A 15,197-nucleotide genomic window follows, 5' to 3' on the forward strand; every position below is an offset into this window, starting at 1 on the left:
TTTCCGGACACACATAAAAACCGTTGCCATGGTGATATTTTCAAAGTAAACAAACAAAAGATTGCTACCATTATTTGTGCTCAATTTGTTTCTGCGTTCATGAATTGAATTGTAATTATCATGGATTCTACTGAAGCTCGACATTCTGTTAACAATGGATTACACTTGACGGATTCAAGGAGAGCGTCGACAAATAATAGAGGTTAGAAAATACGTACCTAGTCTGTGTCGCCATACAATAACAGATACATATTATTATGTGCGTATACATTTGCGACCCGAACGCTAGATATAAATGTTTGGTAGATATGTAGATGTTTCACTTTATGAAATGTTATCATTTTATATTACACAACATAAAGCAGGTAAATAAATAAAGGGAGGAATGCAGATCACGCCAAACTCTGGGAATTGACTAAAAATGCACTTTCTAGATGAAAAAAGTGTGTAGAAATTCATTAAAAAAATAATTAAGGCGCGGAAGAATAAATTGAGGGAGATACAGCCGATCAAAATTTAATAAATTGCACTTCGCGATCTGATATTATCACCATATTCGGACAGTCCGCCGCCATATTTTGTCACGAAAATCAAATTAAAAACTTTTAATACTTTTGAAATTTCAGTAGTGCCATCCAAAAAATAAAAAGTGTTGCCATATAATAATATCAATGCATGGAAAATTCTGAAAATTAAATATCATTTGCCAGATTGGTAGTTTATTATTTAAAATCTTGTAAATACTTAATTTATGTATATATATAACCTAACCTAACTGTGATTTTCTATAACAAAAAAATGACCCTTTAATAACGCCCACTCGCGTCCCCTTTAGAGTTTTATCCCAGTTTTCAAGTAGTTTGTGGGCTACGCTAGGTTTGTATAGACGGTTTGTGATTTAATACTAATACCTTTTTTCCATGTTATTTCCTGTTACACAAAATTGCCCCTTTAATAACGCCTGCTCGCGTCCCCTTTAGAGTTATATCCCAGTTTTCAAGTAGTTTGTGGGCTACGCTAGGTTTGTATAGACTGGTTTGTGATTTAATTCTAATACCTTTTTCCCATGTTCTTCTGCCTACTCTAACCCAAACTAAACACCTAACCTATTTTGTAAAAAAATATTATTATTATATGGCAACACTTTTCTTTTTTTGGTTGGCACTACTGAAATTTCAAAAGTAAATAGTTGCTAATTTGATTTTCTTAAGTCATAATTGATAAATAAAACATGGTTCCTATGTATCGCGTACGATGTTTCAAAACCCTATAACTCAGTTAATAGTGCCGACCCCCACCTAATTCTTTCAGATTCGGATTCCCCAGCCCTAAATTAGTCTAAATCAAGTTCAATTTCGGTTATACTCCCATAAACCGAATATTACCCTCAGATCGCGAAGTGCAATTTTATTAAACTTTGATCGGCTGTATCTCCCTCAATTTATTCTTCCGCGCCTTAATTCTTTTTTTAATGAGTTTCTACACACTTTTCTCATCTAGAAAGTGCATTTTTATTCAATTCCCAGAGTTTGGCGTGATCTGCATTTCACCCTAAATAAATTTTTAAACTCTGAATTTGCGATTTCGTACACAACAACATAGAGAATAAGAATAAAGAAAGAAAAAAATTGAGTACTGACTACATGTCCCGTGTGGCTTCTTATTTATACAGGTCTACAGTTTTATTCTGAGATCGATGAAATTTTGCACAATATTCGACCTTAAAACCAAGAGGTTTTCCTTTTCCCTTTTCCCGATCAGAATTTTACACATTCGTCCTTCAAATCAAGAGATTTTCATTTTCTTTTTCCCAACCCTTAGAGCAGAATTTTGCACATTCGACTTTCAATTTTTGTAGAGTTGAGGCGTATGTATCGTACCCAGTAAAAGTACCGGGTATTTCCATGCGATACTTTGTACTTGTGACAGATCTCTAAAATACCTGGTTCCAAAATACTCATGAGTATTTTATACCGGGACTAAATATTTTTAATGGTAGGTAGGTACTTTTACCAGGTATTTTTGGTAGGTATTTTTGACAAGTATTTTTAATAGGTATTTGTGATGGGTATTTTTAGAAGGTATTTTTGATGGATATTTTCAGTAGGTATTTTTGATAGGTATTTTCGATGGGTATTTTTGATGGGTATTTTTGATGTGTATTTTCAGTAGGTATTTTTGATAGGTATTTTGGATGGGTATTTTTGCTGGGTATTTTTAGTAGGTATTTATGATAGGTATTTATGATAGGTATTTTCTTGATGGCTAGTATTTGTGACTGGTATTTGATCTGATATTTAGCGACGGGAAAAATGTGGGGAATTTTTTCGAAATGGAATTCCGTAGCTACCGCCCCCCCCATGGATTTTTCAAAATTGTGTGGGGAGTACTTATTTGGAAAAAAAATTGTGGGGAATAATGTTTTTCAGAAATTCTGTAAAAACTCCCCCCCACCGATTTCTCGAATAATAAAACGGGGAATCAAGCTCCCGTAGAATATTTGTGGGGAATATGTGGGCAGAATTTATGCGAGTTCATTACAATTACTTATTCTGAATCAATCCTCAGGTCGGTATTAAATACTTTTGAGTATTTTGTCACCGGTATTTTTACCAGGTATTTTTTTGTACCTGTACTCATTGTACCCAGTAACGAAAAGTACTCATAGGACCCACCTCTAATTTTTTGAACATTTAACAAAATTAGAAAAAAATTTCGGTGTACAACTGATTTCAAAAAACTCTGCAAAAAGCCCGGGCAACGCTGACTTCGGCATGTTTCTGATTTTTCCAATTTATATAGGTGTTTCAGGCTAATAATAATAATAATAATTTATTTTTTTATTTATTCTTAAATATATTTGTATTACAAAGGTACAGTATATTGTCCTCCACGCTAGGAGTTCACCTGTGTTGTGAAGAACTTTTTCAATTGTAAAGTTATATAATATTAAAACACTACAGTGGAGTTAGTTACACAGAGAAACAATAAAAATTAAAATATAAAATCGATTATTCCATAGTTATAACAAAAAAAAGTGAAATATAAAAAATTAAATATTAAAAGGATTTTAGCCAGTTCCATGTGTTTTTTGTATTCTGTAAGATTATATGTTTTATATTGTGTTGGAAGTGAATTGTATAGTTTTATAGTCTGGAATCTGTAGTGTTTTTGTCCAAAGGATGTGTTGGTTTTTGGTATTAGTAGTTGGTGTGCATGTCTTGTTCTAGTATTGCGAGAAGTTTGTGAAGTTTTAAATGTGTTTAGGTTCTTGTAAAGGAAAGTAAAAGTAAAAGTTGCTTGAAAACAATTGTTACCCTTTGTGCTATCCATTAAAACCTTGTCTCGTAAACATTAGTTTATCATTAAAAATAATAATAGATAAATAATTGTAATTTTTCCTCTTATTTTGAACGTCAAATAGTGCAAAATTTCATAAAAAATATGAAAATACTGCTATAAAGGTAGGTATAGACTATAGGGGATGTGGGTTGTTTTTCTAAATCTTGTGTGGACAGTGAACTTCTTATTTTGAAGGTCTAACAAAACATATATTGTATTTTTTATGTGTCCCTGTGGAATACTCGTCTTTGATTCTATCTATGTTCAATAAATTATTAGGAAAATTCATTTTGATGTTGATTTCAGAGTCATCATGGCTGTCGCCCATGGAAAGTCACAACTGGTTGATGCATTTACACTATACTAGAGGAGAGACAGAAAAGGCGAGAGGCTTGATATTTGATCAGTTGGAGAAGAGTGCTGGGAACAATGAATTTGCACACTATTTACTGGTAAAAACGTTTTATTTTATTTCTCTCAATTATTTCTTCTGTATTTCAACCGTCTTAATTGCTTTTTGGGGTGATGCAACATTTTTTTAATAATATTATTAAAAATTATTTATTATTTATTTATTATTACACGCCCTAATGGGCTTTTACACACTACAAAGTTTAATAGTAGAGTATCACAGTTATTATAAATTCTACAAAATTAAAACAATAAAGGAAACATAATACAACGAAAAAAGAAAAAAATATTAAATGTTACAACAAAAACATATAATAAAATAATATACATTAGTAAAAATGATAAGAACTCTCACATAAATAGATATTCAAAATAAAAATAAATATATTGCGGAAATTATAGATGTCTATTTGTGTCTCGATATATAAAAGAATTGAAATAAACAATATTTATATTGATTATTTTTAAGATGAAATATATCTCCCAGATCAGAATATTTATTTCCGAGACTGTGAAGTCTTGGAATCGGGGAATTTTCTGGTATTGTAAAAATAAAAGGGTAGCAAATTTCGGCAAGATCTTTTGGGTATGTGGATGCTGATTAATTGGAGTAACTCAGGACAGTCAATTTTGTAATGAAGTATTTTATGTAGTACTATTAAATCTGTGTTTATTCTTCTTTCTGAAAGTTTTAATAGGGACAATTTATCTAGTAAGTAGTTATAATCAATGTTTTCTACAGGAATATTCAATTTATAGTTTATATACTCGTACTTCAGAAACTTATGTTGAATCTTTTCAATGTTATCGGAATTAATATTGTTATAGGTACACTTAAACAGTCTTTAGGAGTAAAAATCTATTTTTTCTAGCATTTTTATATTTCACAAATTTATAAAATTTACCTTAAACATATATCACGAAATATTTAACATTATTTTATTAGTTATCAAAGGCCATAACCAAATTATGTTAAAATAATATTCTATTATCCAAATGAAATTTCAATAATAATTGATCAATCGCTTTGATTCCACTAAGGTATTTATTTCAATATGCAGTTATGATTACAATTTGTTGATGTAGATAGTCATTGTCGATTCCCAAAACTACAGTAACAATAATTATATTAAAAGGATATTGAAATTGAAATTAACTTCAAACGTTCCTACCACTAATTAATGAATTTAAATCCAAGCATCAGAATATTTTGAAATGTTTCTGCATTACGCCCATCGATATTGGTCTGAATTTATTTCAAACCTCATTAAATTCAGTACCTACAAGTACTAGGAACCTATTCTTAAGTGTCAGCTACACTACTCGCTTCGACGCTTCGACGAAGTCCTCGACGAAGTTAGCCGAAGTTCGAAGTGCGTGCCCACACACTCGTGCAACTTCGCGAGTAACGCTTCGAGTCCTTTGACTCGGGCGCATTTACCGACAACAATCGGAAGTCGGGCGAAGCGAAGCGAAGTTGCCCGAAGCGAAGTGAAGTTCGTGCCCACACTATCGTATTCGGTCAACTTCGATCAACTTCACGAGTAGTGTAGCTGGGCTTTTATGGCAAGTTGTATGACTGACCATACCATTATTATGTGACAACAACACGAATCCGTGATCGACGCCACTTTGATTATTTTGACATTAAAATGGTCCCGGTATAACCATCGATTCTCGGGGCGGTTTGTAAAATTTTAAGTAAGGTTGTTGGATCAGCCATTGATTAAGACTTCATAGTAATGCCTGAATTACACCTGCCGAGTTCTTGGCCGAGACAGCGCATTCGGCCGAGTGCTCGACTGATGTGATCAGTACAGTCAGTACTCTGTATGGTTGCGAACGAGTGATTCGGGCGAGACGGTGTACAGAAGCAAGGTCAAATGACTGTCGAGTAAGCACACCCCCCACCTGCATACTCAACTCGGCGCTTCACTCGCTCTCCACCAAAATATCAGGAGATCTGTGATCTAGGAGGTTTTGTCTCCACTCGGTCAGTGCGATCAGCCGAGTCAGTCGGTGAAAGAAATAAAAAAAATGTTGAAGTTTGTTGTCATAATTTTTATCGTTCTCATACTTGGCGAAATTATGGCAACAGCGCTATAAACTAATCTCACCGAACCGACTCACCCACTGTCTCTTCTACATGTGATCACCTCTACTCTCCAATAAGTTGCTCGGCCGAGTAACAAAGCGAATGACTCGGCCGAGCATTCGTCGGGTATAAAATAATAACAATATGTTTCGAAAGGGAGATAATTTAAATACGAATGTTTTGCTGTGTATAATTTGCTGTGTATAAATTAACTTAGGAGAGGAACGAAGCAAAAGCGGCGTTTTGTGACGTCAAATAGCATTTAAAAACACTGAGTATTTTTCATACCTGTAACATGTTAAATAACATAATCAGATGTGTTTTTTAAATAAAATAACGAATAGCGATTCTTTTATATCGATGAACTTTCAACTTGGCAAGTGTATTGAGATTATCTTCAAAAATAATTTTTAAGAGCTTAAAACTTAAAAGTGTTCACGGAAAATATGTAGAATATATGTACAATATAAGTACCTCTTTATCATTCTGGAAGTAAATATTTACCATTTTGAAAGTATCTATTTACCATTCTGAAAGTACCTATTTACCATTCTGAATGTACCTCTTTATCATTCTAGAAGTGCCTATTTACCACTCAGAAAGTACCTATTTACCATTCTGGAAGTACGTATTTACCATTCTGGAAGTACCTATTCACCATTCTGAAAGTACGTATTTACCGTTCTGAAAGTATCCATTTACCAATCTGGAAGAACCTATTTACCATTCTGGAGGTACCAATTCATCATTTTGAAAGTACCTATTTACCATTTTAAAAGTATAAATTTACCAATCTGGAAGAACCTATTTACCATTCTGGAAGTAATTTAATAAATTTAACATTCTGGAAGTTATTTAATAAATGATCCGCAAATTCTGATTCACAGTTTCCCTTTAAAGCCCTAAGATGTTCTTTAATTCTGATCTCAAAGTTTCTATTAGTTTTTCCTATATAAAAGGAATTACAATCATTACAGTTGAGTTTATAAACACCTGATTTTTTTAGTTTGACTATCAATATCTTTATTATTAAGAATATATTTTTTAAATTTGTTATTCGTATAAAACGCCGGTTGAATAGTGAAGGGGATGTTTTTATTTATAATTTTGGAAGTATCATTATCTACAAATAAAATTCTACGCCATTGTTTGTTTGTATCTTTATAAATAGGATAAATATAAAGTTTAAAGAATTTATTTATTTATTTGTTTATTTAGACGCCGTAAAAGGCTTTTACAATATACATGATTTATGTTTACAGTGGTTCACAGGAGCGAAACAGTATTATGTTAAACAGAATAATTACTGAGAAATTATGTTGAAAATTAAACAAAAATAACATCTGGTATACATAGGTATATTAGCATTTTTATTTTCAATACGTATAGTAGTTTAGTATTGAGGTTATTGTTACCTTCAATATTGAAATTGGTTGAATTTGCTGAGAACTAAGAGTTAGCTCTATTGAATCAGGGCTGTCAGTAAGACATCTCATAACAATTTTGGGAAAAATTATAGTTTTGATTAAGTATATAAAATTATTAGATAACACTCTAACTACATTGATAATTACGACATAGGTATGTTATTATAACCTTCTTATAGCTATATTCCGTGCAGTTGAACACATCTACTACTTCTGAGAAAGCATTGCCAACTGCATGCAATCTAGGTATAAGGGAGTTTCTAAATGACGCAGTCCTGATATTGTTATTAAAATTAAAAAGAATTTTGGATCAAGTGGTTCTAGTGGGTATATGGAAGGTAATTAGGCTTAATATATCAGGGCTGTCTATAATACCATTGAAAATTTTAAAAATAAAAGTCAAATCGGAAATAAGTCTTCTATCTGAGAGTTTAAGTAGGTTTAATTCTTTCATCAAGTGATTGTAATTTATTGATTCTATAGGTAGACCGAGTTTATAGTTAATGTATCTTAGGAATTTATGCTGAATTTTTTCAATAGAATCGGAGTGGATTTTAAAGTAAGGACACCAAATAGGAGAATTGTATTCGATTTAACTTCGAACAAGTGAGGAATATAAGATTTTTAGTGTTGAAATATTTTTAAAGTCTCTGCCATTTCGGAGAATGAAGCCGAGCATTTTTAATCCTTTGTTGGTGACTGTTTCTACATGTGAAAGAAAGTTAAATTTTGATTCGAAAATAATGCCGAGATCGTTAATTTCACTTACAGAGGCGAGAGAAACATTGTTAATTTTGTATTGATAGTTAAGGGGTTGTTTTGTTCTGAAAAATCTTATAATGTGGCATTTACTAATATTGAGATAAAGTTTGTTAGTTTTGCACCAATCTTGAAGTTTAATTAAATTTATTTGAATGTGAATACAGTCATTTATTGTTTTTATAATTTTAAATAGTTTAAGGTCATCGGCAAAAAGTAGCACTTCAACATTTTTATCAAATACAGTAACAATATCGTTTATGAAAAGGAGAAACAGTATTGGGCCTAAATGTGACCCTTGGGGTACACCGCTAGTAGCTATGAATTTGTGTGAAAGGTTAGAATTATTTTTTACTTGAAGATTTCTATTTGTTAAGTAGCTATTTATCCATTCCAATAGTTTACCCTCAATTCCGATTTGACTAAGTTTATTGAGAAGAATTTTGTGGTTAACTTTGTCAAACGCTTTTACAAAGTCTGTATATATTGAGTCGACTTGGGTTTTGTTTTCGAGTGAACATGCTATAAAATTTTCATATAAGGAGAGATTTGTTAGTGTGGATCTGCCTGGCATAAATCCATGTTGATTAGTTACAATGATGTTGTTAATATGTATGGAGATTTTATCGAGGATAAGTTTTTCAAACAGTTTGGGGATAGTTGAGAGCATGCAAATGGGTCGGTAATTAGTGACATCATGAATATCGCCTTTTTTAAATACAGGTGTTAGATAGCCATTTTTCCATAGGTCGGGGAAGCAGCCAGAATTTAATGATTGGTTAAATATATGACATAGTGGATTGGCTATTATTGATGCACAGTTAATTAGAAAGGCAGGACTAATTTTGTCAGGACCCGCTTTTTTCTGTGTTTTTATTTTGCGTATAACATCAGGAACATTTATATGTAAAGCGGGAATGTGGACCGATTTCTTTGGATGAAAGGGTGGAAGTTGAACATTTGGGATATCATTATCATAAACATTTTTGAAGAAGTCGGCAAACAAATTAACGATGTCATTAGTATCACTACTACTTTTCCCTTCGAAATACATGTATGTTGGTAGGCTAGGTTTGTTTTTTCTTAGTGAGTTTACATGTGTAAAAAAGTTTTTGGTATTTGAAGGAATAGACTTTTCTGTGTTGAGTATGTATGATTGATATAATTTTTTGGAGAGCTTTTTACAGTCAGTTCTATATTTATGAAATATTTTGTAGTCTGAGATAGAGTTGCTCTCTTTGAAATTTTTGTGTCAGATTTTTTTGTTAATTATTAAGTGTTTTAAGTCATTATTAAACCATTTGGGGAACTTTGATGGTTTGAATTGAATTAAGGGAACATATTTTTCAATAGCCGTGTTGATGATGGAGTAGAAAGATTTTAAATTTTGGTTAACATTTGTGTTTTTGTCTAAAAAGGACCAGTCTGTACTTTCTAAGTATTTTGTTATCAGTGGATAATCTGCCCTTGCAAAATTGTATGAATATTTAGGAACACTATTAGAGTAAATGTTTAGGAAGTTGTTAGTAATGGTGATGTTTAAGGGAGGATGGTGGGAATCTTCGGGAAGAAGGGGGTCTATGGATTTACATAATTTTACTGAAGGATCGCTACTAAATGCAAGATCTAGTAAGTGGTGATTAGAATTGTATACGTTATTAATTTGTTTAAGACCTAGGAAATTTGACATATTTATAATTTCACGAGCATTAGCAGATGCATTAAAATGAGTTGTTGAGTTATCACTATGGGTAATCCAGTCTATATTGGGAGTATTGTAGTCGCCGATTAGCAGCATTCTAGCTTCCGGATATTTGAGCTTGAGGGCCTCTACATCTTCAATGTGGTTTACGTAAATTTGTGTAATTGATCCGGGAGGAATATAAACACATCCAAGAATGATTTTTCCTAGGTTCGTCTTGAGTAGTAGGAAAATTTGTTCTATATTTTTGTGTTTGCATTTTAGCCTGGATGAAGTTATAGATTTGGTGACTGATATTAATACACCTCCTCCTCTTGATTTGGTGCTGGTGGCGGTACTTCTATCTAAGCGGTAGGTGTTGTGTGAAGTGAAGCCTAGTTCTTCTGTGTTAAAGGACGGATCCAACCAAGTTTCAGTCAGGAAATATATATTTATTTATTAAATATATATTTTATATTTTTAAATATATATATTATGTTTAATTTTTTTTATTTAGTATTTCATCTATCAATTTATTAGGATAGCCGTTATTAGATGCTATTTGTTTTATGATATTTAATTCTGAGATATAATTAGGATCCGACAAAGGAATAGAAATTAATCTATTAAGCATAGAATGGAAAGCTGCGACTTTTTGAGAAAAGGGATAATTTCATTTTCTTAACAACATTATATTAAATGGTTTACGTAAGTTACTTCAATTGAATTGATTTGAAGGTTTGATGTTTTGTTTTGAAGTTTTGTTTGAAATTTTTTAAAAAATCCAATAATGCAGAAAAACTCAACCCTTTCCCCGTGTTATATTCAAGTGTTTGAAACAAATTTACGTGGTTCTGGTCCTGGATAATAACAATGATAACCACATGCGTTGTAACTTCGGCTGTATTTAACAATAAAATTGCACAATAAATTATTCGCACCAAACCAACCCAGGTCTATTAAATAACGCATTATTATTGTGAAGGCAGATATTCGTATATTGTGGCAAACGCAGATGTATCTAATGAGTTTTGTGATTTTATTTATTTAGAATTTTCGGGAACTGGTTGTCTAAAGGTAGTAAGTTTATCGGGGGCGAATCAAACCCTTTTACAATTATAAAAACCGTTAACAAGTATTTTTCAAAGTTTTCCTGGAGGAAATGATGTCTTTGCCAGTAAACATGTTTTTGAAAATTGAAAAACTTCTCTGAACATCTATTGATGTAAGTAACAGGAACAAATTTAAGTTTTAGAATGATTTTTCTTTGTACAAGTACCTAAATGAAGCACACCAAGAAAAGTCAAAGTAAAATTAAATAAAAATTAAGAGGTAAAATATTAAAAAAAAGTTTTTTGCTAAAATACAATAAAAAATATGAATTTTTGGTTTGATTGAACATTCACGTTTTTCCCCAGGGACTGGCTTTTAACTGCTGTGAACTTTTATAATTTTTTTTTGGTTTGACTGAAGATTGAACCTTTATCCTCAAGGAGTCAACAAAGTTAATACACAAGCCTCGTATATTAACCCCTTTAATTAAAAAAATAAATAAATATGATCATGTCATCCAATTTCAGAAAAAACGCGTATGTGCGAGCGAGTGTTTGCACAAGTACCACTAAATAATGTATGATAGAATGCATTGTCATCGACAAAGAGTCTATCTGCCAAGTTTCAGCTCGATTGGATGCATTGTCATCGACAAAGAGTCTATCTGCCAAGTTTCAGCTCTATTGGATGCATTGTCATCGACAAAGAGTATATCTGCCAAGTTTCAACTCGATTGGATGCATTGTCATCGACAAAGAGTCTATCTGCCAAGTTTCAGCTCGATTGGATGCATTGTCATCGACAAAGAGTCTATCTGCCAAGTTTCAGCTCGATTGGATGCATTGTCATCGACAAAGAGTCTATCTGCCAAGTTTCAGCTCTATTGGATGCATTGTCATCGACAAAGAGTCTATCTGCCAAGTTTCAGCTCGATTGGATGTGGGTTAATTTCCAGTTTCAAGATTCCACCTCATTCATTCAATCAAGAATAGAAAATCGTAGTTCAAATAGATGTACGATTTATAGATGTATGGATTTAAAAAAAAAGTCGGCCGATAAGAATATCGCCCTACGATGGCAAAACTATACATTTTTATCTACGATGTAGACGTAATCCGTTGTAAATGTGTTTGAGCTAGCGATAGTCGACTAATCACCGATAATATTGGTAAAAAATAGTTATCTTGTCAATGATGTCAATTCTAGGCACCTCAGAATGGAAATGGTTAATCGTACAGTATGTAATATATGAAACATCGTCATGACAGCGTTACATCAGCGTCGAATAAAGGGGGTGACAGATTATGCTATAAGTTCAAAGCGTTTCATATAACTCCTATTGCTTGCCATACAATCCCATACAGACCTGTCACACCTAAAAAGATAATGTACTAAAAGTGTGGGCGTGGCGACGATATGCGATGTGATCTGTTAGCCAGGCTATATTAAGGATTACAACAATTTACGGAGCGCCGTAATTACGCTACGCGGCTGTCATCTGCTAAGGTGACAGATCCCATACAAATAAATGATATTCCGCGGCAGTCTCTCAATTTATATGACCCCCTCTCCTGGGGAATATTATAGCGTAGTTCAGCCCAACATAAAATACGTAAATGCTACGCCCAATGTGTGCGCGCAAAATATAGCGTAATGTGTATAAGGCTTAATACTTTCTACATCAATGGTGTAATTGAGATAACAAGATACGCTTACTCGCTTACACTATACGACGAACACGGAATACTGTATGAAACGACATTATTTTTTTATTTTTATTTTTTTATTAATGCAATAAACAACATAATATATTATAATTTTACTGGTCTTCCATTAAAAGCCTTAGCTTGTGGATGGAAGAAGAGTTAACATTTCACATATTATGTACAAATAAAGTCACGTGTACAGTTAATACAATGCAGTTAATACAGTTAATACATTTCATATAATTACAATTACTATTTACTATAATCATGTATTTCAATATATATGTATGTGTAGGTAATATAGACACATGGCAATCAGACCCGTTAACTAAAATATGTAAACATAAATGTATTCAGTAAGAAGAAAAACAAGTAAGATTTTTAGTGTGACATTCTCTAAAATACTTTTTGATGGAGTTCAACAATTGAATTTTGTTCCTAATGCTTCTGATTTCTATTGGTAGGTTATTGAAAAAGAATTTTCCTTGGTGAGTATAATGGTGTTGTGCAAAAGAAGTGTTTAATTTGGGGCACACAAATACATGTTTAAGTCTAGTACGATTTTCAGTTATGAATGCGTATTTATCTTTTTCTTTTATAATTTGTATAATTGAATTTTTTATAAATAAGTTTTTAAATGTTGGAACTTTGAATTCTTCGAATATGCTGTCGGTTGGGAAGTCTGGAGGTTTTTTTAGTATAATTTTTATTATTAGTTTTTGAACAATTTCTATGGGGGTCAGATTAGTTTTGTAAGTTGCTCCCCAACTGATAATGGCATACTGAAGAATAGACTGTACTAATGCGTAGTATATTGAGTATAGGTTTTTCGTTGATAAAAAGTTTCGTATCCGTAAGAATATATGAATTAACTTCCTAACTCTTTTTATTGTATGGTCGATGTGATCTTTCCATTTTAGGTTTTTATCTATGATTATTCCAAGATATGTAATTTTATCCGCTATTTTCAGAAGTGAACATTTTTGTTGGCAGTGATTAGTATCGTGTTGTGCGAGAGAATGATTATGTAAGAATATTTGAAGATTTGGAGGTACAATGTTAGTGTTAATTTCGAAAGGAATGACATATGTTTTATCACTATTTAACGACAAGAGGTTATTGTCAAACCATATTTTTAGATTATTTATGTCTTCTGTAGCTTTTAGATTAATTTTTTCCCAAGTTTTTTCTTTTATTATAAGGACTGTATCATCAGCGTAAGAGATAATTTGGCCATGCAATGGTTGAATAAATATGTCGTTTACATACAAAATGAACAATATTGGTCCAAGCACGGTGCCCTGTGGGATACCAAAATTTGATGTTTCTTGGTCGCTAGTTTGGTCATTTATTTTAACAAATTGTGCACGATTGTTCAAATAACTTTCTATCCATTGGACGGCTTTATCATTGATGTTATTTAATTTCAGTTTTTTGATAAGCTTTGCGTGTGAGATACTATCGAATGCTTTTCTTAGGTCTATGAATATTCCTGCGCATTTATTTCCTTCATCAAGTGCAGAGTATATAAATGATGTTACATTTGCTATTGCATCTTGTGTGCTTTTTGTTTTTAAGAATCCGAATTGATTGGAATGTAATATTTTATTGTTTTCTAGAAAATCAACAACCCTTTTTTTCACAATCTTTTCAAATATTTTTGCTATATTCGATATTAGTGATATCGGTCGATAATTTGAAACATTTTGCGGGTCGCCGGTTTTAAAGATAGGGGATATTATAGATTTTTTATAATTTGTTGGGAATATGCCTTTAGTCAGACTGAGATTGATAAGGTGGTTTAGTGGTTTCAGTAGATACATTTTCATTTCTTTAAGAATTTTTACAGAAATGTGGTCGAAACCTGGAGAGGATCCGTCTTTCATGCTTTCTATTACAAGTTGTATTTCAGTTTCGGTAGTTTTTTTAAAAGTGGATAGTGTATTTTGTTTTTGGGTATTAGTTGTTATAGTTTTTGGTGTGTGTACAGATTTAGTGATTTTATCAGCGAGATTGTTTCCTACTTTAGAGAAATAAGAATTAAAAATGTTTGCTGTTAGTTTTGGGTCTTTGGATACATCTATGATATTATTTTCATGTTTTAAATATTTTATAGAATTATTTTTTTTCTTATTTTCAATTGCATAATTTACCGTTTTCCAAATAACTTTTAGATTGTTTTCTGAAGTAGAGATTATTTTTTTAAAGAAGTCGTCTTTACTTTTTTTAATTAAAGCTGTTAATTTATTTCTATATTTTTTGAGAACTATCTTAGCATTTTCATCGTGTGGATTTTTAATTGTATTTTTATATAGCCTTTCTTTTTCTCTGATAGATTTTATTAGGCCACAAGTGATCCAAGGTTTTATACGTCTGAATTTTGAATTCGTGTATAATGAGACCTCTGTTGTGGAGGTTTCAATATGATCCATAATTTGTTTTTCAAACATATTTGAGCATTGTTCGACATCTTTAGATTGTAGTATCGTACACCAAGTTTCTGCTTTCAATTTTTTCTCTAAAGTGGCAATATTTGTGGTTTTTTTAATAGTAATTGGAGCCTTAATTTGTGATTTTATTTCATTATCATACAATAATAAGCAAGTGTGGTGGTCAGTAATATTCGTTTGCCAAATCATTGTTTTGATTTTATATAGGTTTTGTAATTTTATGTTTATCCAAATATGATCTAAGCAAAGACGATTTTTGTCCGTGCATTTCTC

At 31.9% G+C, this 15,197-nt stretch overlaps 1 protein-coding gene across 1 annotated transcript in view; it reads left to right on the forward strand.

The window, feature by feature from the left end:
- The first annotated feature begins 67 nt into the window (after positions 1-67).
- Positions 68-15,197, forward strand: part of BBS4 (Bardet-Biedl syndrome 4) — a 101,209-nt gene continuing 86,079 nt past the window's right edge. Inside the window, exons 1-2 of the mRNA XM_089639110.1 lie at positions 68-202; positions 3,649-3,794. Coding sequence (XP_089495236.1) covers positions 121-202; positions 3,649-3,794 — 228 coding nt within the window. The 5' untranslated portion in view covers positions 68-120. The remainder of the gene's footprint in view (positions 203-3,648; positions 3,795-15,197) is intronic.

This window comes from Hesperophylax consimilis, chromosome 13 (genome assembly GCF_061612785.1).
Source record: "Hesperophylax consimilis isolate HC1 chromosome 13, BYU_Hcon_1.0, whole genome shotgun sequence".
Lineage (NCBI taxonomy): Eukaryota > Metazoa > Arthropoda > Insecta > Trichoptera > Limnephilidae > Hesperophylax > Hesperophylax consimilis.